At 35.6% G+C, this 16613-nt stretch overlaps 1 protein-coding gene across 6 annotated transcripts in view; it reads right to left on the bottom strand.

The window, feature by feature from the left end:
• LOC128187746 (phosphatidylinositol 4-kinase alpha-like) overlaps positions 1 to 16613 on the bottom strand; it is a 36727-nt gene that overhangs the window by 5833 nt on the left and 14281 nt on the right. For 3 of the 6 annotated variants that reach the window (XM_052858289.1, XM_052858291.1, XM_052858288.1), the window contains 22 exons: positions 13817 to 13976; positions 13481 to 13531; positions 13257 to 13365; positions 12916 to 13046; positions 12390 to 12520; positions 11964 to 12046; positions 11707 to 11777; positions 11333 to 11457; positions 11137 to 11218; positions 10914 to 10997; positions 10535 to 10744; positions 10190 to 10282; positions 9936 to 10020; positions 9563 to 9622; positions 9261 to 9388; positions 8847 to 9005; positions 8343 to 8494; positions 7999 to 8106; positions 7558 to 7688; positions 7179 to 7316; positions 6741 to 6839; positions 2204 to 2286 (listed from right to left, as the gene is read on the bottom strand). In XM_052858289.1, coding sequence (XP_052714249.1) covers positions 2204 to 2286; positions 6741 to 6839; positions 7179 to 7316; positions 7558 to 7688; positions 7999 to 8106; positions 8343 to 8494; positions 8847 to 9005; positions 9261 to 9388; positions 9563 to 9622; positions 9936 to 10020; positions 10190 to 10282; positions 10535 to 10744; positions 10914 to 10997; positions 11137 to 11218; positions 11333 to 11457; positions 11707 to 11777; positions 11964 to 12046; positions 12390 to 12520; positions 12916 to 13046; positions 13257 to 13365; positions 13481 to 13531; positions 13817 to 13976 — 2473 coding nt within the window. The remainder of the gene's footprint in view (positions 1 to 2203; positions 2287 to 6740; positions 6840 to 7178; positions 7317 to 7557; positions 7689 to 7998; positions 8107 to 8342; positions 8495 to 8846; positions 9006 to 9260; positions 9389 to 9562; positions 9623 to 9935; positions 10021 to 10189; positions 10283 to 10534; positions 10745 to 10913; positions 10998 to 11136; positions 11219 to 11332; positions 11458 to 11706; positions 11778 to 11963; positions 12047 to 12389; positions 12521 to 12915; positions 13047 to 13256; positions 13366 to 13480; positions 13532 to 13816; positions 13977 to 16613) is intronic. The other 3 variants (XM_052858292.1, XM_052858293.1, XM_052858290.1) reach the window with 1 other exon arrangement.

Raw genomic sequence — 16613 nt, forward strand, 5'->3', positions numbered from 1 at the left:
CATAGTAGTTGATATCAAGTACACCTGACTTGTTATAAATCTTACTATGAACGAACTACAAATGTACATATATAGGTACTGTATCATTCCTTTCCTTCTAATGCAAAATATTCTGATTGTTTTATAAATAGGATATATTATATTTGAAGATACATGAATAATTCCAGAATGATTCAAAATTTAACCTCCCTAATTTTATGATAAATGATTTTTGAATAAAAAACAGGAAGCAGCTAAGCAGAGACATCAATATTGTGTGTCAACAAGTAAATGGAACAGTGGAATCATTAGAATTCATGGTAGCTCAATTTTTGTGGTATTCATGGGTAGCCCTCCCCCACAAATTTACTTCTCAATGAAAACAAACTTAGAAAGAGTTATCTTTTTTATTGAAATGGAAAACCAATGCATCCATAAAATTACATCCTCACAAATAAGCAAAAAAGCCCACTATCTGGGAAAATTGGCCCACAAATTCCACAGTAAGAGGTACACAATGAGGCTACAAAATTCTAAGCACGAAATAAACCTTTTCTTATTACACATTTAGAACACACTTTGTGTTAAAGAAACTTTTCATAAATTATCTTTAGATTTTAATTACTGGTAATAACAAGAGGCCAATTGGCCTTAACGGTCACCTGAGTAGCATATAACCCATACACAAACCTGTCGAGGAGTCTCATATGAGCATTTAATTAATCAGGTTTCATTCTGGAGTAGAAAAATTATAAATCTGTAATGACGACCACCGCCCTGCCTGAAATCTTTCAAAAAGAACTGTGAAACCTATAATTTTGGTGAAAATCTTAAAGATCTGGTCTACAAAATCATGAATTCAGTTTTCCTTTCAGGTGTGTGGGAGTGAAGAAGATAATTTTTTAACATTATATGCATTAACACCAATACATCCACTTTGGCCCCAACATAGAGTCAAAACCCATACTCCAGGGGAAATGAAAATTAAAATTTCAGTAGCTCTAGGACTTCCTGGTAAACATAATTATAAGTCAGTTTTTTATACAGATGTGTGAGAATAGAGAAGAAGATTTTAAAACATTATATGCATTTACACTATGTTGCCATTTTGCCCCCCTCCCTCATGTCCTGAACCCCTGACCCAGGGGCCATGAATTTCACAATTTAGGCAGAGGAGTTAGTGGACATCATAACCATGTATTCAGTTTTTTGCCCATAAGAGTGGGAGTAGAGAAGAAGATTTTTTAAGATTTAAAACATTTTTATTATATGGCCATATTGGCCCCACCCTAGAGCCTGAACCCCTGACCCAGGGGTCATGAATTTCACAATTTTAGTAGAGGGTCTCATGGACATCATAACCAGTCATTTAGTTTTTAACAAATATATATGGGAGTAAAGAAGAAGATTTTCTAAGATTTAATACATTTTTACTATATGGCCATACTGGCCCCACCCTAGAGCAAGAACCACTGACCCAGGGGTCATATATTTCAAAATTTAGGGAGTGGGCTTCATGGACATCATAATCATGCATTTAGTTTTTAACAAATATATATGGTAGTAGAGAAGAAGATTTTCTAAGTTTAATACATTTTTACTATATGGCCATATTGGCCCCACCCTAGAGCCAGAACCCCTGACCCAGGGGTCATGAACTTCACAATTTAGGTAGAGGGCTTCATGGACATCATAAATATGCAACCAGTTTTTCCTCACATGTGTGGGAGTAGATAAGAAGATTTTGAAAATTTGGCTTTATTTGCATATTTGGTCCCACATGAGGTGCCCCGGGGTGGTAGAGCCATGAATTTCACAATTTAGATTCCTTTTACCATAGAGATGCCTCACACCAAAAATGGTAAGAATCTGCCTTGTAGTTTTTAAGAAAGAGTTAAATATGTAAAATTTTTAAAGCCTGACGACGGACAAAAACGGATAGCAATAGGTCACCTGAATTTACTCAGGTGACCTAAAAATGGTAGCTGAGAGGTTCTTGCACCACCGATGTGGGCCTACAGGTACATATTCCCCACACTCGGCCTAACAGAACTTGCCAATAGGGCAGGCTGTTCCAACAAAATGACAAAAACTCATGCTTAGGTTAAAAGACTATGCAGACCCATCCGCTGAAGTGATAAATCTTGCGCTTGGAGTTAAAGAAGTTGTGGACTGGGGCAGCACCACAAGTGTGGGCCTACAGGTAAGTACAGGTAATACTGACCAGTAACAGCAGGATCAGGTTCCTCTTCCTAGCATACTCCTTGATGAAGTTGCCCATTTGTCCCTGCAGGGTCTTCTTTGCACCTGGGGAAGGGAAACGGGTTCATGTATAAAGACATAAAGGAAATAACAATTCTCAACCCTTTATACATATATGCAGGCATCAAAGCTATATATACCCCGGTATATATCTTATAAGATAGTTTTCTGAGATGTTTTATCATATATATGATTTTTTGCACACCTGGAATAAATATAACACATATAAAGAATTGATGCATTCAAAAAGACATGACTATCTGTAAATTTTTTGAAAAAATGTAAAGCAATGCAAGCTTAAAGCAGTCTATAAGCTGTAATATATGTATATAGGGATGTAACAAGTGCTCTAACATATTAGCGAAAGATTTGCAGCTATAACTATTATCAAACATGGATGAATTATTCAACTGTCTTAATTTAATATCTAACATTTATTATGAATTGTACCAAATATCAAATTGCTGAGTATCATTTTATGTCAGTTACAGGTACAGGTAATTCATATCTCAAAGTGTCCAACAAGGCTTGCTACTTTATTTTCCTTAATACATGACTATAAAAGACTAAATTTCATTTTATTACCTGTCTTCAGGTAATTGTCAAAAATCTTACCTGTACCAAATTCCAAATGTAATTGTGGCAAAGAAAATGTGAATGAAATTTGAAAAAAAATGATGGGACAACACCCCTTTATAAACTCAATGAGGTTCAGTGCCCATTTCTCTACTTTTGAATCATACAGTTGTAATAGTAATAGTATACAGTAATAGTATTTCCAAGAAGTATACAGGAAGTTCTGGACATGAACACAATTACTTATATTAACTTTACCAAATCCAAGGAGGTATTGTTACACTTACATTTACACATGGGCATATTTCTTACAGGAGTAATACATTGCAATTACAAAATAATAATCATGAGGATACAACTTGTCGCTGCCATGCATCTAATAGCATGCACTACACTAAATGGCAGGGAAAGGATTCCTGTGAGCATGTTTCTCTATCAAGAACCTGCTACTTACAGTAAAGATTATAGTTTCTTGATTGTACATTTCAGGAACTTAGACATGGTTTGAGCTAAAAATTTAAAATTTCATTTTTCTATTTTTTTATTCATAGAATACCGGTAGTTAATATGGGTATTTTAAATGCCTCGTCAAAATCTTGAAGTCAAATATTGAGTTACAAGTAAGATACAGAGTTTGAAATTCTTTGTTTTCTAAACAAAGCTGGAGTCTTGTTACTGTGTACATAATTAAGTGTTTTATTGGTGTAAGTTCAATCAAATGGTGCTTCTTCTGTTGATGTTCATGAACACACTTGTTTGCTACGAGTCATTTTGTCAAAGAAATGGTTATTCCTTACTCTACATTATTTGTGAACATATTGTTTACATAACAATTAATGAATTCTTACCATGTATCTCTCTTTTAACTTGACTTTCAACATTCAAATTTTGGTCAATCATTCGAATTGCACAAGTAAACTATTTTATATATAAAACTAGATACGATCTCGTTACGAGTAACAAGTAGGTCTTCCGTTCAATTTTTAAACGATACGATTAAAATATCAATGAAATTTGAGATAACCACTCCATTTCAGATATTATATACCATCGTCAATATCCTTTGAAATGCTTATCAAAGAGTTTTGCCTTTCCACATACAGCACATTAAAGATTTAAGATTTTATTCCCCTAAAATCCCTAATTACGTCATCAATGGGTTTTGTAATGAGTTTTACAAACTGATAATGTTACGATCAACAACTTTGTTTCTATCATGCATTACAAAATTTTGATCGTTTTTAAGGTATGTTTAATAGAGTTTACGAGTGTCTTGGCCCCTAATTTAATGGGCCAGCCCTTTTTTCTTGAGTTCATTCGAAAGGTCTCACGAATACTAACATTTTTTGTTCGAACACTTATCTAGAATTGTTATTCATGTTTTAGATACAAATGATTGGATATTTTAGGGGCCAGCCTTCTAGATCCCTAATGGGGACATACATTGGTGTTTTTATTAATGGAATCGATTAGAATCATCAATGCAAATATTTTCTCTTCTACAATGCTTAACAAAATATGTCTCCTTTTCTAAATATATTGCGTCAAAGTTTAAGTACTTTGGCCCCTAAAAATCCCTAATTACGTAATAAATGGGCGTGGCAAAGATTTTACCTGATAGATATTGTAACGATCAACAACTTTGCTTCTATAATGCATTACAAAATCTTTATCGTATTTGAGTTATCTGTAATAGAGTTTACGAGTGTCTTGGCCCCTTATTAAAGGGGCCAGCCCCTATTTCTTGATTTCTTTGAAAATGTCTTAAGAATTCTAACATTTTTTGTTCTTACACCCATCTAAAATTGTTGATCATTTTTGAGATACAAATGATTGAATATTTTAGGGGCCAGCCTTCTAGATCCTTAATGGGGACATACATTGTTATTTTGATTGATGGAATCGATTAGAATCATCAATGCAAACATTTTCTCTTCTACAATGCTTAACAAAATATGTCTACTTCTCTAGATATATTGCGTCAAAGTTTAAGTACTTTGGCCCCTAAAAATCCCTAGTTACGTAATAAATGGGCGTGGCAATGATTTTACCTATTAGATATTGTTACGATCAACAACTTTGCTTCTATAATGCATAACAAAATCGTTATCGTTTTTATGTTATTTGTAATAGAGTTTACGAGAGTCTTGGCCCCTTATTTAAGGAGCCAGCCCCATTGTTTTGATTTTGTTGGAAAGAACTTTTGATTATCTACTACTTTTATAATATATGTTTTAACAAAATATCAACTCATAAAAAGATACAGATCAAAACGTATGAAAATTTTGATTCGAAATTCGTACCCAATTTTCGAGCCTAGGCGAGCTCATAGAAATGGCGCTACTGGCATAAAAAAATTGCATTGTGCACAACTTCAAACTATGGTCTACCTATCCTGAAAATTTTATATTCACATCTCTGATAGTCTCTGAGTTTATGTCTGCACAAAATTGGTCGTAAAAACTTACAAAATCGGCCGTAAATCAGAACCGGAAGTGACGATTTCAACATTTCAAAAAACTTCTAGAATTATGACCACTGGCAGTCATCTGTGAAAAAATGGTCGAAATCGGCCGAATAGTTTTCGAGAAATCGCGTGCACAAAATTCGTGGAAAAAAATAATAATAATAATAAGAAACAGTACGAAAACTATAAGGTCTTCCGTTGGAAACGGAAGACCTTAAAAAACTTTGATCTCAAATTGTGTCCAAGTCCCTTTGATTGCACGAATCAATATAAATCTAAATATGTTGTTTTATTGTTAATCTCTGTAAATAACGTTATTCTATCGTGAGCATGAGTATGAATCAGTGACAGAATGCCAACAAAATGTGGATACATGTACATCTTTGGTAATGTGAAATAAAATTAAACGAGAGAGAGAGAGAGAGAGAGAGAGAGAGAGAATAAAAGAGAGGAGAGAGAGAGTTGATACTTTGATTCATAATACATGTATATACAGGTATAATATACTTTTCTTACAAAAAAAAATATATGTGTGTGTGAATTTGGATATATGCATATGAGCCATACATCTGGCTTGATTAATCCAGAAAAGAGGAACAAAATTTCAACGCACTGGGTTTACATCTGAAAGCAGAGAATAAGCTGCAAGAAGTTCAGTAAAACGAACCAAAAAAATGAAAAAAAATATAAAATAAAACAGTAGTCACACATCTAAGTGAACAACAAAAAACATAGCTACCTGATCCTTAGTGAACTTAGATCAATCTTATCAAGTTTAAATTGATAAAAAAAATTTTTTTAAATGATCACTACTTCTATAAAATGAAAATAAAAGACCACTAGGCAGAGATAATGGAAAGTGGTTCTATACACTTGATAAAACCACAGAGTGAGAGAGAAAGATAGCATGGTGCACCAACATACGGCGAGCTAATGCATCTCCAAACACACTGACTAGACCTACAAATCAAAACGGTTGTTATTGTACTGGCAATGCAACCACTAGGGTTATACTGGGCTCTACAAAATAACATCTGAGTGTGTTATGATGAACTGCATTAGAGCAATCTTAGCCTGCAAATCCAATGATGAAATGTGACACAAGAAATGGCCAAAATGTTCAGCCCCAAATCTATGCAAAAGTAAGGAAGTTAGTATATGTGTATATATTAACTGGAAAGACATAAAAAAAAAATAAACCACAGTAACTGTCATGCCATTCTCGGACAATTCTCTTCAGACATAAGACGAGGGACAATAAATTTAGAACAGACATTTTGACAATGACAATCAACTGACACAATTCTTCATTCAAGACCAAACTGTTTGTGGTACAGCTAACTTGAGACACTTCATACTTGTATTACAATGTGAATTTCATAGCCACCTAACAGAATGTCTTTGAGCGTCTTTAACGAGTGCTCAAGTTAGGCTGACCTCTGACAAAGATACTTGCCCTCCCCATGGGCGGGGTTATAACCCAGGTGAGACTTTTCAATAGGTCCATACAGACCCATAACAAAACTGTTCCTGTGCCTAGCAGGGTCTAGAAAAACTACAACAGACTCCAAACATCAGTATCATTCTAAAGGTCATACTATAATACAACAAAGAAAAACCCTTAAAATCTTACCCCATGCTTTTCTCAATTTAAAATCATACAATTCTATCTAAAATTTACCAAATTCTAAAGAATGATACTATTGGAAAAATAAAAATCCGTAACAGGATAATAAGCAAAACATCAATGAAGAAACCAATAGCTGCAACTACAAATACAAGCATATATATTTTCATATAAAGAAGTATCATATTTACAATAGATCTTTTCTGTAAAATACTTCTACATAAGAAATAGCTCTATATCAGTAGTCATTGTCCATCAGGAACTTACTGGCTGATCGCTTGGAGTTGGTGGACATTCCCGAGTTCATGGTCAGGTTGATCCACTTTCCCTGAAGCAGGTCTGAGGGAATTCCCCCTGACTGGGAAAGTCCAAGGGAGTCCTGTCTTTGAGTTTCCTCTGACACACCTAAATGTACCCAATTCAAAGATTTTAACAGTTCTGATAATTCAATTAGTATATGTTCTTACAGAAACCATGAGAACATTTACTTAAAGTTTTGGGAATATGGGAAAAAAAATACTAATACCCACTGGCAAATGAAATTTGATCAAAGTTGAAGGTACATATATACACATTTTACAATGTCGGCTACAGCTACATAGTTAAGAGACTGTAGGTAAACAGTGATGATTCTATGGCTCCCTACCCCCAAGTGGTATGATCCTGTCCAGAGTAATGTACTTCTTGTCTGTGAACAAAAGTCTCCAGAACTTGACCATGGTGTTGATATCCTCTCGTAGGTCGGACCCTCTCTGGGAGGGATACATCAGTGGGCCTCTGGAAAAAGTCAAAATAACATAAATAATATAAATACAACTGAACTTTGCAATCTCGAACACTGATATCTCGAATACAATGGATAGTGTTGAAGTGATTTGTAAGTCCCAACCACCTATCTTTTACGTATTTTACCCTCGATATAAATTCTCGGATATCTCAAAGTTTTGAAACAGTCCCATCTAATTCGAGCTAACGAAGTTTGACTGTAATTAAAGTATCATATTGAAAGGCAGGTGGGAGTTACAGTGTAGACAGATAGTGGGACATAGAACATGTAAGGAACTAGTGTTTATGTTCATTCACTTACGCAAAGTAGTCCAGTGCAGCGGCGTACACCCGTTCTCTGAGCACGCTTTTACTGGTAGTGTTAGGGAGGTAGGAACCCTGAAGTAGCTGAAGGCCCATACTTAGCAGCCTGTACACAAACAAACAATCAATTAACACTTAAAGGATCACCATGTCATATTAAATCTTAATCATACCTTATACATGTACCCTGTAATAATTAGTTGTGATAAACACAAAACCTATTGCTGTAACTGCAGGTAATATTCAGGTGAAATTGAGGTTTTGTAAATAAATTATTCACAGTTACTTTACTAACAAAGGGTGAATTTGGTGGGAGTCTTCTATATTTACAGTCATACATACTTGAGCCTGGGTCCTATGGCCTCTGGGTGCCGGGAGATGGGTGGGGGTCGTCTCCCCACACTGATGGACAGAGATTTACTGAGGAGACTGGCCAGGATGCTGACCTGGTCATCACTGCTGTATCGGGCAACCTCCACTCTCTCCGCTAAAAACTGAGGCGACACAAGCTTTGTTTACTCTTAACACTAAAACTACTGAGAAATTAAAACCCTTAGCAAACAAGAACTATCTTTTCCCTTTGTTTATAAATATAAAACTATTTGAGTAACCAGAATTTTTTAAAACATTTCAATAGACTTGTGAACAACACAAAAGCAGAACAAAAGAATATTCACATCTGATCTAATGATCTAGTATGCAAAATTGTGACTTATGCATTTGAGGTTAAAAGGACTTATGGACACAATCCGTTCTTATACATTACATGTATCAGTATCGAGCCACCGAGTTGGAATTCAAATCTTATTATGTCAAATAACAAAATTGCACTCTTTTTATGTGTACCTGGGTCCAGATGTGATGAGGCTTGGCGAAGGGTGGGTCTGGTCCAAGGACCTCATTCTCGGCTTTGGCCAGGGGGTCAGGTCTCTTCTTGTCCTCCTCAAAGATCCCTATCCTACTGTCCACAGAGAACTGCCAAGCGGCCGCCATCTCACACAGAAACTGGAAAAAATCAGCACTAATTACACACATGTACATCCACTCATCACGGCTTAACGTACTTGATAATTTACATAAATATATTTATGCAACCAACCAACCCCCCCCCCCCCCCCCCAAAAAAAATGCATTCAGTAGCTGTGTGTTTTATTGATATCTGATCCATAAATTCACTCACAAAGAAGTTTAATTGTGATGGATTTACATAAACATATATATACAATGTATTCAGTATAAAGAATTTCATGTCAAGTTTACCTCAATACTTAAATTAGGTCGAGCTGCCAGAAGCCATTCCCAGCATGCAACACCAGCCTCCATTGTTCTGACAGAGAAGTTCCGTACTGGTGTCCAACACAAGGCATGGAGCAACTGCTTGTTTATTTCTACAAAACAACATCATCTTGTACTTAATAAGTTTTGTCAGTATGAAGTTATCATAGACACATTCTTGGTTCACCAAAAATGTATAATTTAAATTCTACAATGAATTTTGGGGTTTGCATGTAAATATACATTATGTATGATGAATATGAATTTCTGATATTAGACGATAGTACCTGGGATACTGACGAGGAAAGCACATACACGGAACATGGCAGGGATTATCTTCTCTTCATCTGTAAAGGGGAGAAATACATACAAATAGCTACAATCCATACAAACTCTTTATAAACAAGTGATTTGTGAGGTATCCCTATACTTGTAAAGCTTTTCAACATCATGTAATAAACCTTCATAGAATTCATTTCAAATATTTTCATAAAAACAATTCAAGTTTTAATTTTTTTCCTCTCCTCTTTTATGCAAACATGTTCATGCATGTTTAAAATTTGATATTACATGTAAAGAGTAGACACATGTGCATCGTACTTAAAGATATGCCTAGGTTTTTACAAATTGACCAGGTGTTAACAAGTAAGAACAGTGTACCTGAACTCTTCAGCAAGGATTCCAGCTTATCATAGAGTAACTTAGACAGCTCCGATTCAGAACACAGGGACTTCATTCCAGACACCTACAAGTTACAGACTCATCACTAGATTGGGATGTAACACTTATAAAGAAGAACAAGTCCCACAGAAGCTTAACAAAGAGTGCTCAGAACATGTGTAGATAACTCAACGAATCTGTATCAACAGAGGAACTAATTAAGCTTGGTAGATAGATACTGCTGTATGATTTACCTCGCCTGTGTAACGACTTCTAAGACTGAAGTTTGCCATGAAGCTAGAACTGTCAGTTGTGACACATTTTGGTCGCCTATCCAATGTAGCTGTCTGTAAGAAAAAAGACCAGAAAACTCAATTCCAGTCCTCATTTAAAAATTACTTTGATGTCAAAAAATGATATACTTGTACAAGTAAATGCATAGTTGTGTATGCATTCATTTTTGTAATATACAAATATGCATGGTTTCCCATGCAATATGTTGAGTTTAACTTTGTCTTTTTGGATTTCCTGTTCCAAAGTTAACCCAGGACTCCATAAGGGGACCCTTTAGTCTGACACAGATATTGCCCAGTACTCACCCCTAGGGGTTTTGAGCTGGTGTTGTACCCAGCAAAGCTCAGCACGCTCTGAGTGGCCAAGGCCAGACCACTGTGCTGGAACAGCCCCTGGGTCATGTTGTCCTTCTTGAGCAGGTATTCAATCAAGTGAGAGCGGGTGGTGGTTGGGGCCCACTTCATGGCCTCCTGTAGAATCTGCTGGCTTCTGGCTGCAAAGTCCTTCACTGTGTTCTAAAAACACAATTGTTAGAAGAAAAATGAAGGGTGCTTCTTGTTTTGAGACATCATGCATTCAGGTATGCAAAATAAATTTTCCCAAATTTTTGAGTCATTAGTCAAACACAGCTAGAAACTAGACTTCTGTGCACATAGGGTCACAAAATACTGAGAAATGACTAACCTCCCTATCTGTTAAGTTGTCCTGGACTCTCAGGGTGAAAGAAGTATCAGGGACTTCAAACTCGGGGGCTTCTTGGTTAGGGTCCTGTAATACATGTACAGATACAACGAAATCATGATTATATATTACATATATGACAATGAATATACAGTGTAACACACTCTATTACTGTAAAATGCAGTGCAAGCAAGAACTGTTTTGCAGACATGTCATTAATACTTACAATTTGCAGGGAGCTTGAGAGAAGCTGTATCAAATCTAGCATTGTTTTCAGCATTGGTCCACTCCATAAAATGTGAGGAAATCTACATAATATAAATAGAATTTTATTTTATGTGGGTGCATGTGTAAACCTTTGTCACAATAATGTGCATTTCTTAAAATTATTATCCTTTTTCTACAAATGTTGTGCCACTGACCTTTCAACCATGTTTGTCATGTATCTGTCGGCCACACGGCGAATTCGCTTGTGGATATGGTTGAAATACACCAACAGAAACTGGGCATGACTCTCTAATTCTGCATCACGAGCCTCTGACTTAGGCTGAAATGAATGATACAAAAAAATGCAAACCAGTAAGTTACAGCTGTACATGGCGATTTTTATCAAACTTAAAAAGTCCTGAAAAAAACCCTAAATATACAGAACAAATCACATGTACATCCCAGAATACAACGTGTAATTTTGTTTTACATCCATTTCCAAGTAGGTGAACATGGACAAGTGCATGCATTTAAAAATTAAAACAACTCAAAATTTGAATAAATTTTGAACTTCAATAAAAATCCTTACCTTTTCATCCATGACATCTAGATATTTCTCAAAGGCCTTGTCTGCTACAGCACTCACACACTGCCACATTCCTGGAAAAGAATCCAGAGGCATTAAACACATGGCAAAATGAACTTTCTGCAAGAATGGCCTTCAAGATGTCCCGTTCCATTCTAATAATCTCATCTTTATAATACTTTAACAAAATACAAAATTAAGGAAAAAATATAATTCAAGGTCAAATGTCTGGATGTATTAGAGTTGAATCAAGAATTGACCTGCTTTGTCCTTGAACAATGTGGGGTCCTCAAGGTAAGTGAACAGTCCGTGGACCGCTGACCTCTCGGTAGAATGCTGCAGTCTACAACAGATACATAAATCTTGATAAACTTTGATTATATACCATTGTTACATCCTAAATACAGTCAAACCTTCTTATCTGAAACTTGATGCAACAGTGTAAAAAACTTTGAGATATCCATGAATTCTTGAGATATAAATCCAATACATTTTATTTGAGATATCAAAGTTCAATAGTAAATTATTCATTTTAATTCATATCTAAAATAAAATATTTTTATACAGTGCACAACATGATTAATATTTAATATAAACTCAAAATGAATAATATTCTAGTGTTGGGATTAACATGATTCAAAGTGATTTCTAATCAACAAGCATAATTAGCAGCCACTGATGCCTACCTGAGAGTTTCCAGTTTGTACACAGACAGGAGGTAAGTACACTGGGCGAACGACAGACTCATCACCAGCTTCTGGATTTCCGAGTTCTCCAGCTGTGAGAAGATCATAGTCCGCAGCTCATTCAGCTCTGCCTTTAAAAAGCCAGAAAAAAACTCATTAGTAACTAAATATAATCTCTTCTAAGATTCTATTGATGATAAGCTATGTTAATTTAAGTAAATTAAAAGAAAATTTAAAAAGTTTAATCCCAATTGCATTTACTCTTAGACTTAATCCAGAAAATTTGCATTGTTCAATGTCAACAAACTGCATTAAATTATTGATCATATAGTGTCAACAGAATGCAACCATTGGACTTGCTGGCCTTATGATGTCAACATAATTTATCACTTTGACCCCATATCGTCATGACCCCATATTGCCAACAAACTGTATGACCCACTCTTATATCCCCATAATGTTGACAGACTACTTGACCTTGAGTTACTGTCTGTTTCTATGATGTAACAGTATGACCTTGACCTACCTGCCCTACTGTGTCGTCACGGAGAGCCACACTGTACTGTAACTCAGATCTGAGGTGTTCTTTGGAGATCAGCAGCGGTGATTTGGTCGCAATCTCACATACTCCGTCATACCACTCTCTTGGCCAAATCACTGAAAAAAACACAAGTAGCAATGAAAAAAAAAAGGACATCATATAAAGATGTTACCGTAAATAAATGCTTCAGCAAGTACATACATGTATATTCAACTACATTCTTGTATTACAAGACAAATAATGCTGCAGGTCAATGCTATTATTATACACAGAATACAGACAGGTATGTAGCCATAAACATTTCATGGGTACATGTACACACTGACCTGAATCCTCCACTGTAAAGCCAAACACCACACAATACTGCCAGAAATCTCGAAACAATTTCAACAGTCGAGTCTTTGGGTCCTTGATAACAGGAAGTCGGCGAATCAACTGTAAAAAAAAAGCGTCACTGTATGTTACAAATCTTGAATACAAGGAATTCTACACAATGTATCTACAGGTTTTTTTATAGGTGTATGTACGAAAGAGGAGATAAGAATCCTACCACTCTGATGACCGGGATCAACACTCCCAGATTCCCTGCTGTCCCTGAGGCCTGCAACATACAAAACAGATAAAAAAAAAACCACAAAACATACAAAACAGAATGCCTTTCAACCTAATCATCCCAATGCAAAAAATTCTTTTCATGATAAAGCTCAGTCAAAATAATCTGTAGTTCTGTACCCTATTGCAAAAAAAAAAAAAGCCATTTAAGGGCCTTTTATGAAAAATTTTGTACTTTCCAGTTCCAGGATAAAAATGCATGTTTCTCCCACATCAATTTTTAGCTACCACATGTAGATGCTATGTAGCTTCTTTCTCTCTATTATTTTATTACCTTCATGGCCCCTGAGCTTTTCTCACTGGCCCGCTTAGCTGCCAGCCCCATGTTGACGAACAGTTCTAGGAGGCGGACTAGCAGCTCATGCTGATCCTCTGCTCCCTGCACATTAGAGGCGATGTTAGCCAGCGCGTTGATAACTGGCTGGGACACTTGTCTGCCAGAAACAAGTCAAGTAGTGTCAGTTTCTACATGGTATCATAAGATCAATTCAAACACTGTCAGTTCCTAAAGGCGGCTCACTGCATTTTGAAATAGTTTCTCAAATCAGCAGATACTACTATAGTAGGCGAAAAAATGTGCAATTTTGGAGAAAAAAAATATATCTTCAAAAATCTAATTCAGTAAATGTGAACAAAAGCTCTTGGGAGATTCGAACTTTTGATCTGTGTTTTACAAGCCTAATACTTTAACCACTGAGCTATGGTGACATCCCACCAAAACGATTGATAGAAGCAATTATTTTTATAAAACAAAACATTTAAATTGCCATCTTATGCATAGTGTCTTAAAAAGTATAATTCTAGGTCTAGTGAGGTATGTTAAACAACATGGTATTCATTATATCAAATCTAACACATGTACATCGGTATAAAATCACACGATGCATGTACTACTTGAGTAACATACATGTATACATGTAAATGGCACCAAGAACTATAACAAAGAACTAGAGCAAAGCTCGTGGCAAAGCCACGAGTAGGTCTTCCGTTGTTGCTGCGGGTTAAAAATATATGTAATATGGTGTCAAACGATTATAATGACTAAACTTTCAGTTCTGCTTTTGTTATAAAAACGTGTTGTGATTGAAAGCCTGTATATAAAATGCGTTTTGAACAAGACAGGAAGAAAATGTTTTAGGAAAACTATTTGTCCAACACAGTCTGTGTAATCGTTTCAAAAATTCTATAAAAAGTGAGATGTTTAATGGCGAGTTAAATTTTCAAAGGGTAGCAAGCATTGTTATAAACAGTATGTACTCATGATTCATGTCAGGAATTACGGTTTTTTTTTTAAACCTAACCCGCCTACAAAACACGTACCCTTTTCTCTAAGATAACTTGTTTATTTAAATCTTTCTAAATTTTTGAAGACTATTTGCAAGTTTAAAATTGTTACGTGCTGACAAAATTTAGTTATTAGTCAACATTGATGGCATCTTTGAGATTTTCTACAGGGAAATGTGTGTCGTCTGATATAATTTAATGATACGAGTAGATTTGGACATTCAAAATAATATATAATCAGCTAAAAAAAAAGATGAACGGGAGAATTTATGCAAGGGCGAGCATCTAAATTTTACACCAGATGGTGCTGTTTCATAGAGACACCGCTATGTAATGTGAATTAAATAACCTTATTTACAGAAATAAATATTATTTCTCTCGACGATGTAATAATTTTCAAAATCCTTATTATTTTGTCAGTGGGTTGACTAATTAAATTTAAAAAAAAAAAACTTCAATTGCGCTTGTGTAAATTGGAATTCTGGGAAGGAATGAGACAGTCCGTGTTAGAGAAATTCGAAGAAGTTATGAAACTGTTCAGTTTCTAGATCAAACTGTGCATTGATGTATTAAAAGACTATCATTGGTATCGTCTGTAGCCATGGTCCGGAATCCGTATGTGCAGTCATACATTGTATGTACATCGATACACCTATACCTCCTCACCTACAGCCATATAAATGAGGTTGCAACCTTCATATACACAAGCATATTAGTATTATAGTTCTGGAAACTATTTATCTTGTATTTAATATATTGGGTATTCATTGTTCACATAAAAGCCACCTATATTCCACTGGCTGTATCTAACCTTGTAAGTACATTAAGTGGAATTACAACCTCATAATACACAACTTCAATTAAAAGTTGTTTTTTTTAATCAATTTCCATACAATTGGCAATAAATAAAATTCCCAGTAACGCACATCTATCTCACTTTAGTGTAACTTTGAGAAGCGCATATATTTTTGGGAGGCAGATATATCGCTATAGTAGAGTCTGCAAGTCAAGTGAATTATCATGGTCTTTCAAAGAAATAAGAAATCCGTCGACAGTTGCAGTACTTTGATGATTTCTATGGCGATCGACTGCATTGCATAATGTAGTCGTATTTCCCAAGAAAAAAATTGTCTTTGTCTGAAACTTTTAATTATAATGTATCATGAATTATTATGTTCATAACTATAAAAGTTTAGCGTGTTCAACAGGTTAATTTGTTATACCCCTGTAAAACAGTTACTATATAACTCTATACGAAAAAAAGTCCAGCATTTTGACTGTTGGACTGGAACTGTTAGATTAGAACTGTTAAAAGCGACTGTTAAAAAAGACTGTTGACCGGTGACGTCATATTCCGGGAAAACGTGTTATTGATTAGAAGGGGTATAACAAAACAGTTGTTGACTGTGTCTCGGGCAACAGTTGATCTGTCGGACTGGCTCGCAAACTGTTGGCCGCGGCCTTCGGCCTTGGGCAACAGTTTGCGAGCCGGTCCGACAGATCAACTGTTGCACTCGACCCCAGTCAACAACTGTTTATTATTAGCCACATTCTTAGGTTACGATTTCGCATCTTTAATGTGAAGATGATTGACTTAGAATAATAGTCTTATTGTTTATTAAAGCACCCTTCCAACTGTTACTCAATTACATATGTTCTGAGTTGTGTGCGCTGAAGCGACACAAGATCTTCGGTCGCACGTGGCGATTGAATTAACACAGACTGACCGAATAAACACACGGATGGGAAAATTTAACACGTTGAGGAGAAAATGTTACACATGAGAA

This window comes from Crassostrea angulata, chromosome 6 (assembly GCF_025612915.1).
Source record: "Crassostrea angulata isolate pt1a10 chromosome 6, ASM2561291v2, whole genome shotgun sequence".
NCBI lineage: Eukaryota > Metazoa > Mollusca > Bivalvia > Ostreida > Ostreidae > Magallana > Magallana angulata.